Source organism: Corapipo altera, unplaced genomic scaffold (genome assembly GCF_003945725.1).
Source record: "Corapipo altera isolate COAL_440 unplaced genomic scaffold, ASM394572v1 262, whole genome shotgun sequence".
In the NCBI taxonomy this organism is placed as follows: domain Eukaryota; kingdom Metazoa; phylum Chordata; class Aves; order Passeriformes; family Pipridae; genus Corapipo; species Corapipo altera.
Genome location: NW_020885118.1, coordinates 100273 through 124060, shown reverse-complemented (window position 1 = coordinate 124060; position 23788 = coordinate 100273). Strand labels below are relative to the sequence as shown.

The 23788-nt window shown below is 54.9% G+C and overlaps 1 protein-coding gene across 1 annotated transcript in view; it reads right to left on the bottom strand.

Moving 5' to 3' along the window:
- STX1A (syntaxin 1A) overlaps positions 1–23788 on the bottom strand; it is a 51606-nt gene that overhangs the window by 3942 nt on the left and 23876 nt on the right. The window contains exons 3-7 of the mRNA XM_027669944.1: positions 13226–13300; positions 10796–10869; positions 8102–8210; positions 1929–2002; positions 1509–1646 (exon numbers count right to left, since the gene is read on the bottom strand). Of these exons, the coding sequence (XP_027525745.1) occupies positions 1509–1646; positions 1929–2002; positions 8102–8210; positions 10796–10869; positions 13226–13300 (470 nt within the window). The remainder of the gene's footprint in view (positions 1–1508; positions 1647–1928; positions 2003–8101; positions 8211–10795; positions 10870–13225; positions 13301–23788) is intronic.

The window sequence follows — 23788 nt, the reverse complement described above, 5'->3', positions numbered from 1 at the left end:
AGCCCCCGCGCCCCCGCGTGTGCCGGCGTGAGCTCCTTCCTGCTCCGCTGCTCCCCGGCACCGGGTGGGCACTGCCCTGCCCGGCGGCCCTGCGTGGAGAGAGCGACTGTCAGCTGCCTGCGGGCTCTGGGTGCTCTGGGGTGCCCTGGGGTGGGAGCTCTGGATGGCATGCCCTGTCCCAGAGGACCTCTGTGCACGTCTCAGCAGGGACACAAGTAAGTGAGAGGGTCAAGGTGGTTCCCAGCCTGGTCCTGGCTTGGTGGCCACCCTGTCCAATATCTCAGGTGACATCAAAGCCACAACAGGGTCTACACGGACACCGCGCTGCATGCCGCAGAAACCGGAGGCTCAGCAGGGAGCAAGGACATCCCCAGCAGTGCCACACGGGATGATCACAAAACCACGTGCATGCAGGGACCACCACTCCAATCCACACAAGCACTGCTGTGCTCCCTACTGCAGGGACGGGCTGGAGATATGGGCTCCTGTGGATGTGGGGACATGGGCTGGGGTGAGCTCCCCCAGCCTGTCCACCTCCTTTGACCCCATCCTGACTGTGCAGGGAAGCAGCCAAGTCCTGCAGCAGCTGGACAGGGCTGGCAGGGGCTCAAAGCCCAGTGCCCTCCTGCATGGCATGGAGGTAATTGGAGCCTCAGAGCTGGGGGCTCATGGCCAGCAGGTCTGCAATGCCCGTTTCTCAACCTAATGCTGGAGAGCATGGGGAGGACAAGCCTTGAAGCCCAGGGTTGTTGTGGTGTTACCCCCCAAGCACTGATTCCACCAGCTGTTCCTTGCCTTGCCTAAAGGTGCTGCTTTCCTTTCCACCTGTGCTATTCCTGGGGCAGAGGACAGCTGCCAGCCCTGCTGCCAGCCTGGCAACCCTCCGCTCCCAGTGCTGGCAGCTCGGAGCCTCTCACCCCACAGGGCAAGGCAGGGTGCTGGCACTGACCAGCCCTTAGAGCAGGGCAAGGAACCACAAACCCCACACATCTGTCATGCAGGAGCAGCCATGCAGAGCAGAGCATGCAGCAACATGGGGCTCGCCCAGTGGGCCTTTACCTGCCACAGATGTCTCCTCGGGCCGTGGCAGCATGGCAGGCAAGAAGGGGGGTGAGCACAGACACCGGGGCACGTGCCCAGCTAAAGGGCCATGTGCCGTGGGCTGGCGGCACCTCGAGCTCGCCCATCCGGGCCCGATGCTCAGGGGAGATGGAGAAATCTCCCCCTGTGTGGCAGCCACCCACTGCCCTCCTCCAGAGCCCATCACCAAACCTCCCACCCCAGGCACGCAGCACCCCTGGCTGTGGGGCACAGGGCAGGTGGCTCCGGCCCTGGGGAGCCCAGCTTAGCCCCACTGGGAGCCATGTCGGTCCTAGATGTGGTTTTTCCCTTCAGCACCCACCCAGGAAAGGGACCACTGTCCCCCAACCTCCCCACCCACCGCAGGGACCCCCATCACCCTCCAGCTCCCCCAGGTGAGCGGCCCCTGGGCCGCAGCGTCTCCGTACCTGGCTCTCCACCAGCATGGCCATGTCCATGAACATGTCGTGCAGCTCTCGGATGCTGTTCTCCAGTTTGATGATCTCGCTGTGCCGTGTCTCGATCTCATTCAGTGCCTGCTTGGTGATGTTTGAATCCATGATGATCTGCAAAGGAGACAAGGCCGTTGAGCACCATGCTGAGCCCCAGCTCAGATGCTGGGATTGGGGGCACCAAGAGAGGGACGAGAAGGAGCTCCAGAGCCCCTCCAACAACTCCAGCCAAGTAGTTTGCAGCAGGAAGCCAGGATGCAGGCTCTGCTCCAACAGCATCCTCAGGCCACACATGAGCCCCTAGGGCCCCCTCCAGTACTGTGGCCGCTGTGGCAGCACATCCACCTGCCCATCCCCTGGGATAACAGGACTGGCTCAGCTGCAGCCCATGCTTACCCCAGAGGAGAAGATGGCTGGGTTGCCGCTCTCCAGCATGTCCTCCAGCTCCTCGCTGGTGGTGGTCCTGCCAGCTGCAATGACACAACACAGGTCAGGGGGAGTCTTCTGTCCCCAACGGGAGTCCCATAGTCCCACCACAGGGCTCTGCTGGTTCCATGGCATTTCCCATGAGTGCAATGGAGCAAAGCTTCGAGCCCTAAGAGCACCCTCTCACTGCCCAGCTTTGACACCCCTCTTTTTAAGGGGACTGAGCTGCCAGCTTGGCTCAGCTCAACCAGGAAAGCCCATCTGTTCCTCCTGGTCATGCTGCTCGTTCCTGCTGGGCAGCCAGCAGCATCCAGCTGGTGGCTGTGAAGGAGGAAGGATGGAGAGCAGCAAGCCACAAGCAGGGATGCTCTTGGCAAACCCCATCCTAGGCCAGTTCGAGGCCACGAGGACAACAGGCTCAGCTGGGCTGCCCAAGTTTTGGCCCTGCTGCTGTGCAACAGAAGCCAGGCTCTGTCCTTTCCCCTGTGGCACAGCCCTTTGTGTCCCTGGGATGGGACTTCCATGGCTCCTACAGGAGCAATTCATCCCCATGGACATGCTCCACACTGCTACAGCGCAGAGATGCTGATCACTCCATGGATGGCACTGATCCCCACATCAGCTGCGGTGTGTTCCTCCGGCTAACAGCCACATGGGACATGTGGAATTACACCTGAACAGATGGAGATGCTGGGCAAGGCACTGGGACTGCCCAGTGGGATGGGCAGGTGAGCAGGTCACCTGCAGAGAGGGTAGGTGACACCTCACCAGTGCAATGAGGAGCAAATGGGGGAGTTGGGCAGGAGGAGCTCATGAATTGACTTCACCAAACCCAATGAACCCAAAACCAGCAGGGCAGGGCTGGGGTCTGGTGCAGTGCTCCCCTGTGCCACGCTGCCTGCAGCCAGTCATGCTGAAAGGGACAACAGCATCCTCCAGGATGAGTCCAGGGCACCTTGGGGTGGAGGAATGGCACAGATCCACAGGCACAGGGAGCCTCCTGTGTGAGGCTGGTCTTGACAGCTACGACCTGTTCATGCCCTCAAAACCATGAGAAGCTGCTGCTTTGTGTCACAAGAACAACCTGAGCCCCATCTGTGCCCCGTGGGAGCTCAGAGCTGCACATGAGGGCTGAGCTCTGCCATTGTATGCTCAGGGCTCTCAGGATCTCAGAATCTCAGGATCAGTCACCCTCCCCACCTTCCCCAGCTCTGGGAAGGATCCACAGCCAGTTTCCAGCCACTATTACATGTTTTGGGGTGACAGAGCATCACTACCACCAAGGGTGACCCACGACACCCCCTTGCCAGCCCTTCCTACCTGTTGGCTCCTCACTCTGGGCTGACACTGCCTTGTTTCCAGGAAGGGAAAACAAAGGTTCAAGTAGCACAAATTTACAAACCCTCCTGTTGATGTGCCCAGCTCTGAGCAGTCACTGCCCGATGACAAGGAGCCAGGTGGGCTACTCGCTCTGCCCAGTGCAGGCCCTGGAGACAGCCCCCAGGGAAAGTGGTGGGATCAGCTCCAGGGGATGCCACGTCTCTCATGGGCAGAGGTGGGATAGGATGCAGGATACATGTTCCCTTCCTGTCTCTCACCACCTCCTCACTGCCTCATTCCCTTAATGCAGAGCACAGGGCTGGTAACAGCTGCATTGAGGTGAAGGATGAGAGCAAAGACATCACATGGATTAACACCCAGCCAGGCAGTGCCAGCCTGGCCAAGGGCCATGGCTGGTCAGGAAGAACTTGCTTTAATGCTCAGCCAAAGCACAGGGCCCAGAGGCTGCACATCACCCACACCATCCAGCACAGCATCTGCCCATAGAACCACATCACCAACCTGCAGGACCCCAGAGGGTTTCCCACGGAGGCTGCTGCCTCCTGGTCAGGTTTCCTGGTTTGGAAAAGCTGTCATTAGCTCCTCCACAGCAATGAAATCAGCTCAAAGTGTGCTGGGTACCTGCCTGATCTGCTGCCCACATCACCACAGAGCCACAGCACAGTCACGAACTGGAGTGAAAGGATGGAGTCACTGCAAAGGGAGAGGAGCCTGGGGAAACTCTACTGCCCAGAAACTTGGCAAAACACTGGAAAATCCTGAGAATTGGACCTGTGCCTCCCCCAGAGAGCTCCAAGGTACATTTGCTTCTTACTTGGCAACTCTAGAAATTAAAGTTTCCTGGGGAGAAGAAGCTCTGCCAACAAGACAAGCAGCCCAGAGCTTGGTGGGAGCTGCTGCACATGGGGAGAAGCAACCTCAGCCCTGAGCTGGCAGGGAGAGAATGGCAAGAGAGAGTGCCCAGGGCCATTGGAAGCTCTGGGACAGGTGGACATGAAGCCACTGAGGAGAATTCCCACCTCAAGGCACAGCCTTTGGCCCTGCAATGCCCACCTGGATGGTGTGACCATCCCCATGGACCAGCTCTCAGGGAATGGGGCAGAGTGGCCCCAGCAGGGTGTGAGGGAAGCTCCCAGGGAAGCCTCCAGTGGCACAGCTCTCCCCCACCACCCAGCTGATGCCAGTTTGCCTAATTCTGCACACAGATGGCCTATAAATAGGGAAGACTCAAGGCACTTTGGGGCTGCAGGAGTCCAACATACCGTGGCTGAATTAAAAGGGCTCAGCTTGGCTCCTTGGGCTGGCAATATCCCTCCTTCCAGTGGCAATATCCCTCCTTCCAGTGGCAATATCCCTCCTTCCAGCAGCAGGGCTGCACAAGCACCTGCAGAGCCACAGCTGGGGCTCGGGCTGGACACACTGAGGCCAAGGCACCCTCCCAAGGCTGGGATCCTCTATCTGGAGCTGGCTTTTAAGCTCTCATCAGACTCAAATCCATACAACTCATGGAGAGATTGACAGTGCTGTCCTGTCTGCCCACATGTGAGAGTCACTGATCCACTTGGTTGTACCTCAGCTCAGACAGGTCTGGCATTGCCCAAGCTGATGTCAGGATGAAGTTTCAGCTACAAAAACCCGCCCAGCATGTCACAAAGTGCCACCAACCTCCCCGGCCCTCAGGGCCCTTCTGCTCATCCTGGGTAGGGGTGGCAGGGCCAGTGGCCAGCACTGTGCCAGCATCTGCACTCAAGATAAATCCCGTGGTCATTCCTGAGATGAAAGCGCCACAGGAATCGTAAATCAGCTCCAGAATCACCTGGGGCAGCCCAGATGAGCTGCCAGGGTCCTGAACCCTCCTGGCTCAGAGTGGGATGCACCCACAGCTCGTTGTTCTGCACACCAGTTCAGCTGGCCTGGCACAGCAGGGTGGGCACCGATGAATTCTCGCAGTGCCCTCGGAGGCAGCAGATGCTTTATTTTTGGCTCCTCAGTCTTGCACATAACAAAACTGATCCCAAAAAACAAGCAACGTCTGTGCAGCACCTCCACAGCTTCAGCTGCACACCCACCACAGAGAGCTCCTCCAAGCTCCAAATCCAATTTCTCCGGGAGCAAAACCTAATTAGATTTAAGATATAATTTTTCCTAACGGACAAAATGGAGAGGAAAGAAATGAAGGAGTGACAACTCCCACCACAGGCAGTGCAGGGGGGGACACAGCTCCTGGTAGCAGACAGGGGGCATGGTCCAGCCACTGCACATCTGTCCTGCTGTCACCAGCCCCAGGACACGGAGCATCCTGCCATCCCTCCACAGTCATCCTGTGATTCCTCCATGGCACCTGTGATGTTGGAGTGCTTTGGAAAAGAGCAAAGTGAGTAAGGAGGGGGTGAGGCCAACGATTAAGGCTGAAGTAGAAGCAGTGGGAGAGGGGAGGGGATGGGAAGAGACGGGAAGGAGATAGAAAGGGAGATGCAGAAGGAAGATGGAGGAGAGGAGAGATCCACTTCATGCCATCAGACATGCTTCTGGTTGGGCAGGGTGATGGTGATGGTCACTGACACACAACCTCTGGCACACACACAGACATGGCAGTGCTTACACAAGGAGAAGGATCAGATCCTGAGAGGGCTGTGGGGAGCCCCAGGAGATGGCTATGGCCCAGGGCAGTGATTTCACATCACCAGCTCTGCATCTGTCCTATTGCAGAGCCAGGAGTAGATGTGGTGAGGATGGAGGAGCTTGCTGGGCACTGGGGAGCCCCCCCGGAGCTGCTGAAAAGTCCCTGCTCTCACACTTCCAAAACCCGAGTGATTTACTGGCTTTGCTGTCAGAGCTCCCAGCACTTTCTATCTTTGGATCTCTCAGCTAAAAGTGAGAGCTGAGGATTTCGTGGAGTTTTAGTGCAGTCGCCACATCCCAGCTGAGCTCTGCTCCAAAGAGCCTGCGCAGGAGCCCCCGGAGCAGCTGGAGCTGAAGGCATTGCCTGGGACACCTGAGGCCAAGCAGAGCCCCAGGCCAGGCAGTAAAACCTCCATAAGTTGTTCCTTTTGATGAGCCTTTCTGCCAGGAGAGATTTCCCGCTGTCTGGATGTGGGAATCCCACCTGGACCGCGCAGAGGACTGTGTCCCTCCCCAGCACAACTCCACCCTGCCTCTGCACCTGCTCCACAACTCCATCTGAAAGGGAATGCAGGAACTGGGACACCTCCCCTGCATCCCTCACTGCTCCACAGGGAATCCTGAGCAGCCCTTTTCTTGCAGCCATCAGGCTCTGTCAGGCACCAGCAGCCCGGCAGGACAGACAGAGCAAACACAAGTATAACTTGATGTATCTCCAGAATTTAAGCAGAGCAGCAAAGTCCTTCCAAAATCCAGTAGGAAAACAAGAGGAAGGTTTCCTTCAGGTCTGCAGCCGATCAGGGATACGGCTGAGTCCTCCCAAATCTCCTCTCTCAGAGGGAGGCACAGGGATACCTTAAATTCCTGTTCACATGACAAGCCACCCCTCGGCTGTCACCTGCAGGATGACGTTGGCTGATGAACAAGTCAGGCAGCTGGAGCAGTGACACATCATCCTGCTTTACAGCAAACTAACAAGCTCTTGTTGAGCCTTGTGTCAGTCAGCCTTCCCATCCAGCCACCCTGGGACAGCCCTGTTACTATTATACATCAGAAAGACTAATTTTAACAGAGGCTTGCACAGCTGAGTCTCCCTCGAGCCCTCCACAGAAACCCCACAGCACCCAGATTTCCAGGCATCCCAGCCCATGAAAGACATTCCCACAGGAGACCACCAAGGACACCACTCTGACTCACTCACAGACCTCCTGTCATCATTCATGCTGAGTTGTCGAAAGGAAGAAAAACATCCATTTGGATGTGAGATTAAAAAAAAGGACTAGGATTCAGATCCTTCCATTCCGAGCACAAACCCCACAACGCCTCTGACAATGAGATTATTTACAAAAATCTCTTTAAATCTCTGTATGCCCTGACTTTCCCCTTGCTTATTCTCCTAATTATGGTGGTGACATGGTTCTTCCTTGCTGGGAGATGATCCCATTGCTCTAAAACTATCCATGTATCACTGACTGCCCAGCAGAACCATCAGGAGAGTGTTTTGTGGACAGGCAGGACCAGACTTATCCTGGACGATGGGCTCTGGATGACTCAGAGAGATCATAGTGCCACGGTGGTGTCACCTGGGTGAGGTGTCACCAGCCTCAGAGGTGTCACATGGGCCCCTCCCTTGGACAGAAAACAACATTACTGCTGCTAAGAGCCATCAGGTCCTGGGTTCTGCGAGGCGCCTGGGGCAGGCACTGAGGCTCCTGCTCCTCCCCTGCAAGGCAAACCACTGGGAGCAGGGAGTGCTCCCATCTCAAGAGCTCCCTTCTCTGCTTTCACGTTTAGCCCACTTCAGCCACGATGAAGAGCACCCCGAGGAAGGGCAAGGCACACATGGGAGGCAGGAATTCCCATGAGCTCCTTTGAACTAAAAACAAGCTGCAAACAAGGAAGATATTCCTCTCCCTGTGCTCCCAGTGCTGCTCTCTCCGCAGCATTTTGGGATGTGCTTTGCTGGATGTGCTTTGCCACTGAAACTCAAGGTACCACCCCCTGTCCATCTCCCACGGGAGCCGTGTCCCAGTCACACCCATGGGCCCCTCTGCCCCCCTGTGTTTTCCAGGGAAGCTCTACCCAGTTGCAGGAGCAGCTCTGATCCACCAGGAGCCAGTGCAGGATGTGGCCCCATGGCACACACAGCCCAGCTGTGTTCCCACTCCAGGTTTACTCACTGATCTCCAGCTGCCTCTGGATCCTGCCCTTGCAGCGCTCCCGGTAGTCGGTCTGCGTGGCGTTGTACTCGGACATCACCTCCACGAACTTGCGGGACAGTGTGGAGTGCTGTGGAGGGGAGAGGAGGAGAGAGGGGATGAGGGTCCTGCAGGAGGGAGAGCCCTGCCATCCCCGTGGTGGGGAAGGCTCAGTCCTGAGCACCCCCTGCACCTCCAGCCACCCCAAAGGCATTTCCAGCCCGAACGCTGCTCTGGAGAGTGTGACAGAGCACTAGCGGGGAGGTGGCAGCAGGTGACACCCCTCAGCCTGAGCACAGCCTCCAGCCCCCAGAGGACACCCTGGGGTGGTTGGCAGCACCCCCCTCACACCACTCGTGCCCAAGCAAACTGGAGCTGAGGCCAAGGCTGCTCAAAGTCACAGAATCACAGAATCATTTTGGTTGGAAAAGGCCTCCAAGATCATCAAGTCCACCCTCTGCCTGATTCCCACCCTGTCCCCCAGCCCAGAGCACTGAGTGCCATGTCCGGTCATTCCTTGGACACCTCCAGGAATGGGGACTCCACCACCTCCCTGGGCAGCCCCTTCCAATGCCTGATCATCCTTTCCATGGAGGAATTCTACCTGATATCCAACCTGAACCTCCCCTGGAGCAACTTGAGGCCATTTCCTCTTGTCCTGTCCCTTGTTTCCTGGGAGCAGAGCCTGACCCCCCTGGCTCCAACCTCCTGTCAGGGAGTTGTAGAGAGTAAGAAGGTCCCCCCTGAGCCTCCTTTTCTTCAGGCTGAGCCCCCCCAGCTTCTTCAGCCACTCCTCATATGACTCATATGACTCTCTAGACCCTTTTCCAGCTCTGTTGCCTCTCTCTGGACAGTCTTTGCCCATCATGGGAACGGTGACTGCCAGGCATGCCTGGTGCCACCAGCACTCAGCCGTGTTGGTGCAGGTGTTGTCACACCTGGAACAGCCCCAGCCAGCACAGCCCTCCTTGCAGGAGACAGCACTGGAGACATCTCGAGGATACACTTGGATTTGCTCTGCAGCTATTCTGAGCCAGCAGCAGCACAGTATTTATGGCACAGCCTCAGCCTCAGCTCATCTTCTCCCTCCTCCACTACAAACCTCACACGAATGCCCCTGGCAGCTCCAGCTCCAACCTCTGCTCCAGAGGTGCTGGCCCAGAGCAAGGTCAGAACAGCTCCTGAGCATCTCAGCCCAAAATCCAGCAATGCCATGACGTGCAGTCCAAGGGACTCTTCTGCCTTTCCAAAACTGTTTTTCCTAAAATCCACTTCATTCTCATTCAGCTGAAAACTACCAACCTATGCTGATCTGCAGTCAAATATAGCCTGGGTGCTGAGTGACACCCTTCCTGCTCGCCAGCACACCACGCTACACCTCTTTTGCTTCAGAAGTTATTTAACTCAGTGTTTATTTTCTCAGATTGCTATTTTATGTTCCCACAGGCATCCCACATGTCTACAAAATGCATTTGATTTTTGAAGGAACATGGAGTTTCATGCGAAATGGGCTGGAAAAAAAGCACTTGAGATGGCTTTCAGTTATTAAATAAAGCTACCTGAATATTCACAGCAAATCAAATGCATACTAAAATGTACCTTGTGTTTGAAAGAAACTCATTAAACAGAAAATATTAACTACAGTTAGGAAATGGGGTTGTTTCACCCAGGGCAGGCAACTCTTCACTCCTCAAATGTGGGGAAGGTAGCCCAAGCCAGAGAAGCTGTGGTTGTCCCATCGCTTAAAGTGTTCAAGGCCAGGTTGGGCGGGGTTTGGAGCAACCTGGGAGAGTGGAAGGTGTCCCTGCCCATGGCAGGGTGTTGGACTGGATCATCTTTGAAGGTCCTTTCCAACCACAGCAGAGCTCTGCCCATGCTGGGTCCCTCCAGGAGGGACAGCAGACCTGCCTGCAGGGGACTCGCTGCTCTCCTGCTACTGCACCATCCTTTGGTTCTGCTGTGCCCCAGAAATTCCCTATCCCACCTGCCCTAGAGACAAGTGGGCCTTTCCCACGCCCCAGCTTTGCAGAGTGTGGAGCTGGAAGGTGCTGGGGTTCCAGCTGGGAGCTGCCTCTGCAGAGGTGATCTGTTATCATCACTGCCATATCGATCCAGCACCGACTGCAGAGGGGAGAGCAGGCTCTGTGAGTGGCTTCTCAGACCGAGAGGGAGATAAACAAACTATAAACACCAGAACTCTTTCAGCACCACTGCAGAGTGTGGAGAAAGCAGGACTTTTACTGAGCTGTGTGTGTGCAGGACCCCTGTGAGAGCCGTAGATCCACATCTGGATCCCACCCCAGGTGATGAAGAGCAACACTGGCAGCTCCTGTTGCCTTTATCCCTTTAATAATTTGCTAAACCCCACTCCTGGCTGCAGAGCAAGGCTCTGAGATGCTTTGTCTTCACCCACATCCCCCAGACCAGGCACTGCAGTGACACAGGGGCAGATTCCAGGCTGGAGCAATGGCTGTATCCCCCTGGGGTGCTCTCTCACCAAAGCATCACCAGAAGGTAAAAAAAACTACACAGCAACCTTGCACGGTGGGGCAGGAGACAGAGCTTCACTCAGAGAAGGCTGTTCTATAGCCAAGCACAGCCCACCTCTCCCAGCACCTCCTGGAATCCCTCAGCTGCCAATTCCTGTCCTGCTGGTGCCAGAGGGCAGAGACTCACCTGAGTTTTCCTTATCCGCAGGTCAGCCGATGACCTGTTCAGTCCTTCCTCTTGTTCAATACTCTGCTCAATACCTGGTTGGGGTAGAAGGACACAGATTATTTTGTGCTGTTTGGAGAAGAATCACAGAATCAAGAAGGCTGGAAAAGACCTCCATGATCATCAAATCCAAACTTCGACCTCATGCCCGCTAAAGCACAGCACCAAATGGCACATCTACTAATTTCTGAACACTTCCAAGGATGGTGACTCCACCACTTCCCTGGAGAGACTGTTCCAATGCCTGACCAAAGGAAAGGGATTGTCTGGCAAAGGGACTGTGAAAGACTGAAGCCTTTGGATCAAGGAGTTCCCAGCTCCTGACTCCGGTCTGACATTCAGCCTGGACTGGCAGCAAAGCCCCATTTCATGACTGCAAAACACCTGGTGCCTGCCCACTGGCTGAGATTTGGGGCTGTCAAGGGCAGCACTGTCATTCCCAGGCAGGTGAGCCAGGATTTCCATACAAAACTGATACGATGCTCAGGTCAGTACTCAAACCAAATGGAGAGCTGTTCTGCCCAGCGACTCAGGAGGAGGAAACCCAGAGCTAAAATGTCTCTGCAAAATACCAAACCTCAAGACTTCTCCAGGGACCCTAAAAATAGCAGCTCCTCCAGCTGCCCAGCCTGGCACAGGGAGGACTCACCAGGCTGGCAAGAATGCACTTCACCATACTGAGCAGCCCTGCAGCAGGGCAGGGATCTTCCCCTTTAATTATGCAGCTAATTGAGATGAAGCCCTCACTGCCCAAAGCCCATGAATCATGTCAGGGAGGAGCAGTGCCCCATGTCCCACCATGGTTTGGGCAGGGAGAGGGCACAGGACTGCAGGGCAGGAGGGTTGGCACAGATGAGGGCAGTGCAATCTTGCCCCATCCCTGGAACTGTCCAAGGCCAGGTTGGACAGGGCTTGGAGCAGCCTAGTCTAGTGGAAGGTGTCCCTGCCCATGGCAGTGGGGTGGAACAAGACGGTCTTTAAGGTGCCTTCCAACCTGAACCATTGCATCCTTTAGGATTCTATGAAACCTTCTCCTCAAGGCCAGCTCAGGACCTGCTAATTCAAAGACTTAATTTCAGGGACTTATAAAGCCTGGAAGGAAGCTCCCATCAGGAGGCTGGCCAGCCTGCAGGTGCACACATCTCCATGTAAACCACCAGGTGTGAGCTGGTGGCATCCCCTCAGTGTGGCTGAAGACACCATTCCCAATGCTGATGTCCCACAGCTCTCTGAGCCTGGCTGTTCCCAGCACCTTCCCCACTGGAGCAGGTCCCTCGAGCCCAGCATGGGGCAGATTCCTCCTACAGCAGAGGCTCCCCATTCCCTGGAGCTGCCCCCTCAACCTCCAGCACAGCTCAGTGTATTCCATCAGCAACTGGGCTTCCTCCACCCTCGTCACAAACCCATTCCCAAGGAACAGTATTGGCAAACACTGGGCATTTATGACAATTAATAAAATCACATTTTCCCAAGAAGCTGGTAATTAGAATTAGCCCCTGCATGAGCAATATCTGGCCTGAAGAAGTCAGTTTGTTGACAGCAGATGTTGTTTTGGATCAGTCCTGACTGTTTTCTGTCATTGATCATGCTGGCCACGAGGCGATTTGGGACAAAGCACAAGGACTAATCATCCTCTGCTCCAGGTAAACATGATACCAGGGAGTCTTTTCTGGAAGCAGAAAACAGGAATTGAAGCCTGTTCTGCAATCCTTCAGGCTCTCAAAGCCTCTTAAAAAACACCAAACAAAACACTAATGGAAAAGGATTTTTGTTTTGCCATGGGATAAGCACCAGCTCCTCTCCCACCCTCAGACAGCCAGGTCTCCTGCACCAATCTCAACCAAATCCCACCTTTGGTCCCAAGACTACCAGAGACAAATCCAAGCTGCACCAGGGTGTCCTCACTGACCCCCTGAATCCCTGGAGTCCAGTCACGGAATTCTGGGCTCATCTGAGGGCTCCAGCACAACTCTGTCCTTCAGCAGGCTGACACTCATGTTGTTCTCACTCCTCGCTGTCAGACAGACTGACTGACTGTTCCAGTGGTGGAAACTGAAGGTCATGTCCTGCAGCACGTCCCACAGCAGCACCTCTTCACCCACCCAGCCCTGGAGCCCACCCTTTGGCTGTGCCAGGGGTTTGCCCAGAGCCCAACACCTGACAGTGGTGGTGGCACAGGACTGGCTTGGACCCCACCAGGTGCTCGTGGCCCCATTCCCTCATCTCCATCCTGGGAACAGGGCACAAGGGGGCAAATTCACAAAGGGCAAATAAAAGCAGCTGGAGGGTGCAGGGGGAGGGAAGGTGATGCCCATCCCTGGGTGCACCCCCTGCCCAGGATGGGAGTGCTCTGGGCACAGCCCCACAGCTCCATCACGAGCCAACACTCACTCTTTAGCTTGGAGCGCACTTTGTTCGCCGTCTTCTTTATGTCAGACATCAGCTCTTCCAGCTCCTCCTTCGTTTCTGGGGAGAGAGGAAAGAGCAACATGGATGTGTTGGAGACACTGCAAAAATCTGCTGCCTGGCCCTGCAGTGTGTGGAGACAGAGCTCGGAGCCTGGCCCTGCAGTGTGTGGAGACCAGACTGGGAGCATTTCCACTCCCAGACTGGGAGCACTCCCACCCCTGGACTGGGAGCACTCCTGTCTCCAGACTGGAAGCACTTCCATCTCCAGACTGGGAGCGCTCCCACCCCTGGACTGGGAGCACTCCTGCCTCCAGACTGGGAGCACTCCCCCCACCTAGATTGGGAGAACTCCCACCCATAGACTGAGAGCATTTCCACCTCACACTCCATGCTGGACTCTCCTCACAGTCCTAAGACCCCCCTGGAGCTGCCTCCAGCTCTGGGGTCCCAACTCAGGACAACAGGGTTAAATTGAACAAGGGTAGGGTCAGGTTGGACATGGGGAAGAAATGTTGGACCACGAGGGTGGGGAGGCCCTGGCACAGGTTGCCCAGAGAAGCTGTGGCTGCCCCATCCCTGGAAGTGTCCAAGCCCAGGTTGGACAGGGCTTGGAGCAAGCTGGGACAGTGGAAGGTGTCCCTGCCCATGGTAGGAGGATTGGAATTAGATGGTCTTTAAGGTCCCTTCTAACCCAAACCATCCTGTGAGTCTGATCTCATCCAAGTTCCTCTCCCAGAAACCAGCATGTCCTTGATGGAGCCAGGATGTGCAGCCATGCCCCACACCATCCTGTGCTCCAGAAACTGCTGAACCCCCAGACACAGCAGGGCTGGAGCAGGGGCACATCCCTGTGCCCAGCATTCCAGTGCTCAATTGTGCCCTGCCAGTGCAGCTCTCCCTGCTGCCACCCCAATGCTCCCTCTTGATTTTGATGTGATCAAGACTTAATTAAATAAAACATTGTTTAATATAGCTGAGGCACACTGACTGAGTCATGTCAATGGCTCCAATGCCAGCTGCCAGTCACAGGCATAATTAGAAAATCCTGATGATGGCAATGTGCTGGGGGAAGGTCCCATCGTACCAGAGGCTGTACACATTCCTGACCCAGAGCTATGAACTTCAGCACTATTGGGAAAAGGAGAAAAGAGACACATCTGTGAATTCCTTCACCCCCCAATATTTGCCAGAGAATGAGCACAAATGCAGGGACAGGAAGAGGATATTTTCAGTTTGAGTTCTCATTTAAGTGACTAATTATCTATTTTTTTCCCATTCTTGAAAGAACTTGTAAAAATAAGAAGTAAATAAATAATAAGAAATTGTAATAAGAAGAAATTAATAATCGTAATAATAAGGAATTAATGATTGTTTCTTAATAAAGCAATGAACCAGACTGGGCTGAGTAACTCCCTGAAACCATCCAGGCTGGGCAAGCAGACAAGGACCCAGGACTGCCATGCACACAAAGGAGTTGGGACTGTCCACCTGGAAAGCCAAGGGGGTTCCTACTGCTGCCTGCGATTCCCCTGCAGGAGGATGGGGAGAAGCTGGGGCCAAGCATCCTGCTGGTCCTTGGAAGTGACCTTCAGCTTCCTGCTGAAGCTTCATGGTGCACAGGGACAGGACAACCAGTGCTGGACCACGCTGGGACAGCAAAATGCAAATTAGATACTGGAAAAAACAATGGTCATGAAGGCAGTCAAATACTGGACCCAGAGAGGCTGTGAGACATCCTTCCTTAAGGATATTCAGCATGTGGCTGAGCAACCAGATCCAATGGACTTGCTGGAGGGGACTGGGCCAGGGACCTCCAAGGTCCCTTCTCATCCATATCCCCTTCCCACCCATATCCACCCTCGATCCTATTAAACAATTTCACACAACTCACTGCCTTGTACTTTCCCTTCTCCCTGTCAAACCGGGCTGAGCGATTCTTGCCCTCGTGAGACCCCACCTGCAGTGTTGCCTCCAGCATGGGGGCCTCCAGCATAGGAAGGACATGGAGCTGCTGGATAGAGTTCAGAGGAGGCCACAGAGATGTTCTGAGGACTTGAGCCCCTCTGCTCTGGAGCTGGGCTGGGAGAGCTGGGGGTGTTCAGCCTGGAGAAGAGAAGGCTCCAGGGAGACCTCTGAGCCCCTTCCAGGGCCTAAAGGGGCTCCAGGAGAGCTGGAGAAGGACTTGGGACGAGGGATGGAGGGACAGGACAAGGGGAATGGCTTCCCACCATCAGAGGGCAGGTTTTAATTAGACATTAGGAGGAAAGTCTTCCTTGTGAGGGTGGAGAGGCCCTGGCACAGGTTGTCCAGAGAAGCTGTGGCTGCCCCATCCCTGGAAGTGTTCAAAGCCAGGCAGGACAGGGCTTGGAGCAACCTGGACTAGTGGAAGGTGTCCCAGCCCATGGCAGGGGGTGGGATGAGATGATCTTTAAGGATCCTTATGATCCCATGATACACTGCCATGACGCTGCCACTGAGGATGCACAGGGCAGGTAGTGAGCACAGTCCTGTGGTGGCCACTCAGGATGGGGACAGGACCACACAGAGGGATGCAGGGGACAGGGAACGGGAGCTGGGTGCCTTCCTCAAAATATTTCCAACTGAGCAGCAGAGAGAACTCTCCTTCTGGCTGGCTTTGAGTCACAGGCCGTGTGAGGATTACTTGGCGGCCTGGCAGGCACAGGCTGCCCAGACAATTATTTTCACATCCACGGCGTCTGTTTAAGTGACTCACTCAGATCTATTTAACCATTCCCAGAGAGTGACATCCAGCCACGGGAAGCTCAAGTACCACAACATTGTCACGCTACGGTCGGTGTCACCCCACGCCAGAGCGGCACTGAGGGGGGAGAGGGGATGTTTCAGGGGATGGGTCAGGCTCCCCACATCCCACAGCCCACCTGGAATGTCTGCTCTGCTGCAGCAGGAGCAGGGATGTCCCCATGGCCATCAACACGTGGGGCCACGTCCCTGGTCCCCGCTGGGAGGGAGGAGGAGGCTTTGGTCCAAGGTCAAGTCTTATGTCCCCGAGAAGCCCCAGGGCCTGCTGTGACCTTGTCCAGGAGGCAACCCAGGCAGTGCAGGGGAGGCAGGGGTGCAGGCAGGGGTGCAGGCAGAGGTGGGAGCTCTTTCTTCTTCCTCTGCCAGCAGCAAATGGGGCACCTCTCTGGCAGAGAGCAAACACCCAGCCCAGGCTGGTAACACTGCAGGCAAGCACACAGGAGTGGGCAGGCAGGAGTAGCAGGCAGGCAGGCAGGAACAGGTAGGAACATGCAGAATCAGGCAGGCAGCCAGAAACAGGCAGGCAGGAGAAGCAGGCAAGCAGGAGCAGGCAGGAGCAGGCAGGAGCAGCAGGCAGGCAGGAGCAGGCAGGAGCAGCAGGAGCAGCAGGCAGGAACAGGCAGGAGCAGCAGGAGCAGCAGGCAGGAACAGGCACGCAGGTAAACTCCATCAGGAGCAGGCAGGTGCAGCAATCAGGCAGGCAGGAGCAAGCAGAAGTGGGCAGGAGCAGGCAGGAGAGCAGGTAGGAGCAGGTAGGCACAGTCCTCCACCCCTCACAGTGAAGGGCAGGCGCTGTCCCCACCCGCTGCAGCTCCCCTGGGTGTCACAGTGACAGTGACTCTGCTCACAGGGTGCTCAGCCTCAAGCTGCCTCACTCCTTTTTGGGACTAAGAAACCTTTACCTCTGCAACCTGCAAGTCTTTACTGACAGCAACCAACCAACGTCATCGAGAAAGGCACAATTCCAAACTAATTTCCAGCTGAGTTACCTGGCAAAGCTGGGAAGAACAATCTTTTTGGCAAAGACTTAGTTCTTTCAATAAAAAAAATGAAAGAATATCCTGAGCACAGTTCCTTGAAGGAAATTTAAAAAAAAAAAATAAACCTTTCTTGTTTATCTTGGCACTTCCATTTACTGAATGTTGAGTATTTTTTAAAGGTGAATGCAAAGAGGAAGCACAGACCTGGAAGCCCCACAATGATCTGGTGTCTGGAAGCAAACCATAAGGAATCCTTTCTAGGGATCTACAGAGTTGGCTGAAACATTTTCTACAGTGTTTCATGGCCTTAAAGCAGTACAAATGAAACCTGTTGTAAAAGCCACCAGGGAGGAGATTGGCTAGAAAGGTTCTGTACCAGGGTCAGGGCAATCCCCAGTACCAGCACAGACTGGGGGATGGATGGATGGAGGGATAGATAGAGGGATGGATGGAGAGCAGCCCTGTGGAGAAGGACACTCCAGTTGAAGTTCCATTTGCCAAAAGACATTTGGGACATCAGTGACCTCTGTGTAGTCCTTCAGTTCCCAAAGGCTGACGTTTATTCTTGGAAACAGAGCTCAGAGTCTGACATTGAAACTTATTTATTCAAGCTACGGAAAACAAGAAGAAAATCATCAGACACTGACTCAACCCTTCCCGAATTTTCTTGTTTTTTCAGCTCTGCTCAACACAATCATCTGCAGCAGGTGTGACAGAATGGGGAGCAGGCAGAGGGGGGACAGGGGAGAGCTGCTCCAAGCAGAGCTGGGGCTGTCCCTTCCACAGAGGAGCGACACAAGGAGCTCCAGCTGCCTGCTGAGCTGCAGAAACAGGACACGGCGAGGTCGTCCATCTGCCTTCGCCAGGAGCGAGGGCACGGGAGACATCCAGTGCCATCAGGAAGGACCAGCAGCCCCGGGATTTTTAACTTCCTGCATGCCAGGAGGGACAAATCTTGCTTGAGGTGCAGCAAGGAGAGACACTGCCAGGGTTCAAGGTCAGTGCAAAATGTCACTAGGCTTTTATACAGGAACAGAACAGAGATGATGCACAGAAGGGACTGAAAAGCTTTAGGGATCCCCTGGGAGGAAAAGTGTTCCCTGAAACGCCTCATCTGTCCACCTGTGTTTTGTGGTGACCCACAACAGATTAAATTGTAGGTTTTGACTTCTGACATCCACCACTGCCCTGCACAGCCTGTGCCAGAGCTTAACCATCCTTTCAGTGAAGACATTTTCCCTAATATCAAACCTAAACCTCCCCTGGAGCAACTTAAAGTTATTTCCTTTTGTCCTGTCCCTTGTTCCCTGGGAACAGAGCCCGACCCTTTCCCTGGCTCCCCCCTCCTGTCAGGGAGTTGTAGAGAGTGAGAAGGTCCCTCCTGAGCCTCCTTTTCTCCAGGCTGAGCTCCCCCAGCTCCTTCAGCTCCTTCTAGTGCTCCAGCCCCTTCGCCAGCTCTGTTCCTTTCCCTGGACATGCTCCAGCCCCTCAATGTCTTCCTTGTTGTGAGGGACCCAAAATTGATCCCAGGACTTGAGGTGCCCCAGCAGTGCCCAGCACAGGGGGATGGTCCCTGCCCTGGTCCCGCTGGCCACACTTGCTGACAACAACAGCTTCTCCTGCAGCCACTTGCTGGCTGTTTATGATCCAGCAGCACAAATGAGGGGATCACAGTGCTCTCACCAAATGACTGTGGTTTGGTGATAACCCTGTGCAAGGAGCAGAGCTGGTGCAGTGCAGTGCCTTGCTCCAGTTTCTCCGTTTTCAGAGAAAGTTGGATTTCATTTTTCCCCCAATTAACACTAAAACATCAGTTTGCAGACAGCGAGGGATGAAGGAAGGTCATGTAAATGACCTCATGCCTGGACACTGGTGTGAGTTTGAACCCACAGCTCCCAAAATCTGCTGCCCATCCTGCCTGCAGCGGGCTCAGGGAGCTTCCTGCCAACACACTCAGCAGCAAACCCGGACCCACAGCTCATCTCCAGCATCCTCAGCCCAACACATCCCACGCCTGCATTCCAGCTTACAGCTCCACCGGAGCGGCTGTTGGGAAAGCGGGAGGTCGCTGAGCTGGCAGGAAGCAGCAAGGATCAACAGCTCAAAGCAGGGGGAGTTTAGGAGATCTTTTAATTAAAAGCAGGCAAAGGACCTGATGGAAGCCCTGATGGAAGCACAGGATCTGGTGGGCGCTGCAGGCGGCTGCACCCCCGGGGACTCATCCCAGCTCCACGAGGGGCACCCAATTAAGGCAGCAAAATTTATGTGAGCGAATGGCTGCGGATGCTGCTCCCACCCGCTGCAAACGTGCCCATCTGACACAGCCCTGCAGCATCATCCCCAAGGTTTTGGGATGTTCAGCTCTCCGGGAGAAATCAGCTGACTGATGACCAAATGCTCCTTCCCTTTCCATACTCTCCTCCAAGACCTTCCATCCACCCCGTTAGCTCCAGGTTGGCACTGAACACCATCACACGCACAAAGTCCCTCCCCCACCCGCTCCCATCCCACCTGGAGCCACACACAACCCCCCATCGGCTGCAGGATGGACAGAGGACACTTGGGATGCAGTGCTGGGGTTCACAGCAAAGCCACCCCAGGCCTCCCACGGGCACTGAGGGCACAGGTACCAACTAAAGCTCCTCAGCTCTATTTTTACAACACAGACGGCACTAACTGTCTTACCCTCCTTTAATTCTCCTGATCAAATTCCACTTCTAATACTCCATTTATTTTTCCCAGAAGCAAGGTCGGGTTAATCAGTCAATAATTACTCAGCTCATTCCCTCTCTCTTTAAAAAAGCTCCTTGTGCCTGCCAGGTATGCCAGGAATTATTGGAAATCAACACAAACGGCAAAGGCACCACCTTACTCAGCTCCTGGAAAACTTCCCAATCAATACCTTCAGGTAGCCTGGATCCAGCAGGGTCTATTTTTGGTATTGACTGTTTAGCAACAACCTGATTTACTGTTGGAACGCTGGAATTTAATCAGCATAATATACACCACGTGTTTTCCCAAAAAAAAGCACTTCCCGCATGTTTGTGTCCTTTCTGCATTATTTTCCCATTTTCCTTTATTAATGCACCAAAATGGCTGAGAGGTTTCTGCTCTGCTTTAAGTACCTCATGAAAACTTCAGCCCGTCCTTCAGGCTGCTGGGTGGGTTTTCCAGCTCCAGTTTCTGTGCCACTGGGAGAGGGTGGGAAAATATTCTCCTCCTCCTCACCATGTATGGGAAAATGGAGATGAATATAAATCCGTGGCAAGTAAAGCTCCAGGAGTAGGAGGTACAGAGAAGTGGTAAGAAACACTGAAGAATGCAGGGAGGATAAAGTACTTTCAATTTATTCCATGAGCACTTGATATCAAGGAGCAAGCTGGGATCATCCAGATCACCAGGAGTCCCTTGTGCTGACACCTGCATGTGAGCAGTGGGGCTGCACAGGGGTCCTGCCCAAGGGGGTTTCACACAACAGCCATATAAATATTTCTTTCAGGATTGAGGAACACAAACTAGGCTGAATTTGGGATCACAAACGAGCAATTGGAATTTTCTGGAGTTTTAGTTGTTCTTGTAGCAGAGATGTTTGGAGTAATTAAATAATTCCTTTCTGTCCCGTGCTTTAAACACAGGATCATGAACTCACAGTGTGGTTTGGGTTGGAAGGGATGTTCAAAGATCATGCAGTCCAAGCCCTTATCATGGTCAGGGACACCTTCCACTATCCCAGGTTGCTCCAAGCCTCATCCAACCTGACCTTGGACACTTCCAGGGATGGGGCAGTCACAGCTTCTCTGGGCAACCAGTGCCAGGGCCTCCCCACCCTCTGGTCCAGCATTTCTTCCCCATGTCCAACCTGACTACACCCTCAATTTAACACCATTGACTTGTGCTGGGATCTCAGAGCTGGAGGCAGGTCCAGGGGGTGTCAGGGGAGCACTCCCTCCCTCTCTTGCTGCCCACACTGCTGGGGATGAGCCCAGGAGACACTTGGCTTTCTGGGCTGCCAGTGCCTGTGGACAGGTCATGTCCCATTTCTCACCCACCAGAATCCCCCAGTCCTCCACAGGATGTCCTCCATCCATCCATCCATCCATCCATCCATCCATCCATCCATCCATTCCCCAGTCTATGCTGGCACTAGGGATTGCCTCAACCCAGGTGCAGGACCTTGCCCTTGGCCTGGTTGAACTCCAATGAGGTTCCCATGCTTTGGCAACTTTACTGCTGCCACTCCAGTATCCTAAGGCACTTCACCCATCCTTCCCAGGACCCAGGACACAACCTGGCTCTTCCCAAGAACAGACATACTGCGAATGCTGTATTTAAATTGTTCGGGATGAGAGAGCAAGTCTGTGCCCAGTCTGTGAGAAGCAGGGCCTGATGTGGGGACGGGGTCCAGCACAGGAGGGAGGGAAGTCCTTCACCTCTGCACAAGGTGATACAGATCACCCACAGTGAGCCCATTTGGACAAAGAGACACCGGGCTTTGTGTGGAAAGGCAGACAGCCAGGGAATTGTGGAAAGGTTATTTTTAGAGTTGCACATTTCCATGATAAAGAGCAAGTATTACCTCTGGCTGAAAAGAAAACTTTTTCTAGCACTGGTGGAAAAAAATGACCTGAAGCAGATCTACTCCCCAGAGCTTCAGCTGAGAGCAGACTCGAGATGCTGCTGTTGGTACCCAAAGCAGCACGAAGAGTTCACACACCTGAACCTGCCCAATCCAGCTTTTTTTTCTTGAGAAAAGATCCGACATTTATATTTTTAAACATTGACTGAAGCACAGGGAACTGCATGACTTCACTCAACTCTTCTGGACCCAGCAAGGACAACACACAGGCAGGTCACAGTGGCCAGGAAGGGTTTATAGGTCATCCTGCAGCCACTGTCACCTGCAGCCATCACCCCTGCACACTGGTTGTCTGACAGCTCCTCTATTAACTCATGGAAATGGGAGAGCCCAAACTTCCAAGCTGGAAGGTATCACGTTGCCGTGTAAATTTGAGAGATCCAAATGGTCCATTCCCAGGGAAAGGTCAAAAAGGGAAAAAAAATCCACCTCACAGTGCTGGGCACTTGCCCAAGGACTCTTCCATAGAGTCACGGTCTCAAAGGGTGAGTTGGGTTCGAAGAGACCTTCAAACTTCATCTCATTCCACTCCCTGCCCTGCCATGGGCAGGGACACCTTCCAGTAGATCAGGTTGCTCCAAGCCTCATCCAACCTGGCCTTGGACACTTGCAGGGATGGGGCAGCCACAGCTTCTCTGGGCATCCTGTGCCAGTCCCTACCACCCACATGGTACAACAGTTCTTCCTTATGTCCAGCCCAAAACTGTTTGCAGGTGACCATAGCAGCAAAGGCAGGGTTTGGTCCCTCCATCCCCACCTGCACACATCTCCAAACAGAGGAGGGAGCCAGCTCTGTGCCTTCACGTCAGATACACCTGCTGGGCTGGGCCCTCTTCCACGACCCCTGTCCCAAGGCTGCCCCGCTGCCTCGCTCTTTTGTTTGTTGATTTACAGAAATCAGAAACAAGTCGTTCCTGATCCAGCTCTGGGTCAGGGGAACGTACCTGCTGCTGGCTGGGCACCCCTATCCCCATGCAGGGTGAGCAATCAGCCGTCTCTGACCAGTTCCCCTGCCACCACGGCCCAGCTCTGCCCAGCACCTCCCCATCCACCCACGCTGTGCTCTCCAGGTGCTGCTGCTTGGGACCTATGTGCCATGGGAGCTGTGTGGGAGCTGTGTGCCATGGGAGCTGTGTGGGACCCGTGCACCATGGGAGCTGTGTGCCACAGGAGCTGTGTGCTGTGGGAGACGTATGAAAGCCATGGGAGCTGTGTGGGAGCTGTGTGCCATGGTGGCTGTGTGCCATGGGAGCTGTGTGGGAGCTGTGTGCTGTGGGAGTTGTGGGAGCTGTGTGCTGTAGGAGCCATGTGCTGTGGGAGACATATGAAAGTCATGGGAGCTGTGTGCCATGGGAGCTGTGTGGGAGCTGTGTGGGAGCTGTGTGCCATGGGAGCTGTGTGCCGTGGGAGCTGTGTGGGAGCTGTGTGGGAGCTGTGTGGGAGCTGTGTGCCATGGGAGCTGTGTGCAGTAGGAGCCATGTGCTGTGGGAGCCATGTGACATGGGAGCTGCGTAGGAGCCACGTGCTCTGGGAGCTGTGTGGTGTGGCAGCTGTGTGCCTTGGGATCTGCATGTTGTGGGAGCTGTGTGCCATGGGAGCTGTGTGCCGTGGGAGCCGTGTTGTGTGGGAGTTCTGGGAGCTGTGTGCCATGGGAGCTCTGGGAGCTGTGTGGTGCAGTCTGCCATGGGAGCTGCATCTCGTGGGAGCTGTGTGGGAGCTGTGTGCCATGGGAGGTGTGGGAGCTGTGGGAGCTGTGTGGCGTAGGAGCCGTGTACTGTGGGAGCCATGTGCTGTGGCAGGCAGCGTCGTGGGAGCTGTGTGATATGGGAGCTGCCTGGGAGCCGTGTGCCATGGAAGCTGTGTGGGAGCTGTGTGCTGTGGGAGCTGTGTGCCATGAGGGCTGTGTGCTGTGGGAGCTGTGTGCCGTGGCAGGCAGTGCTGTGGGTGCCGTGGGAGCTGTGTGCTGCGGGAGCCATGTGACATGGGAGCTGTGGGAGCTGTGTGTCGTGGGAGCTGTGGAAGCTGTGTGCTGTGGCAGGCAGTGCCGTGGGAGCTGTGGAAGCTGTGTGCTGTGGCAGGCAGTGCCGTGGGAGATGTGGGAGCCATGTGCCATGGGAGCTGTGTGGGAGCTGTGTGGGAGCTGTGGGA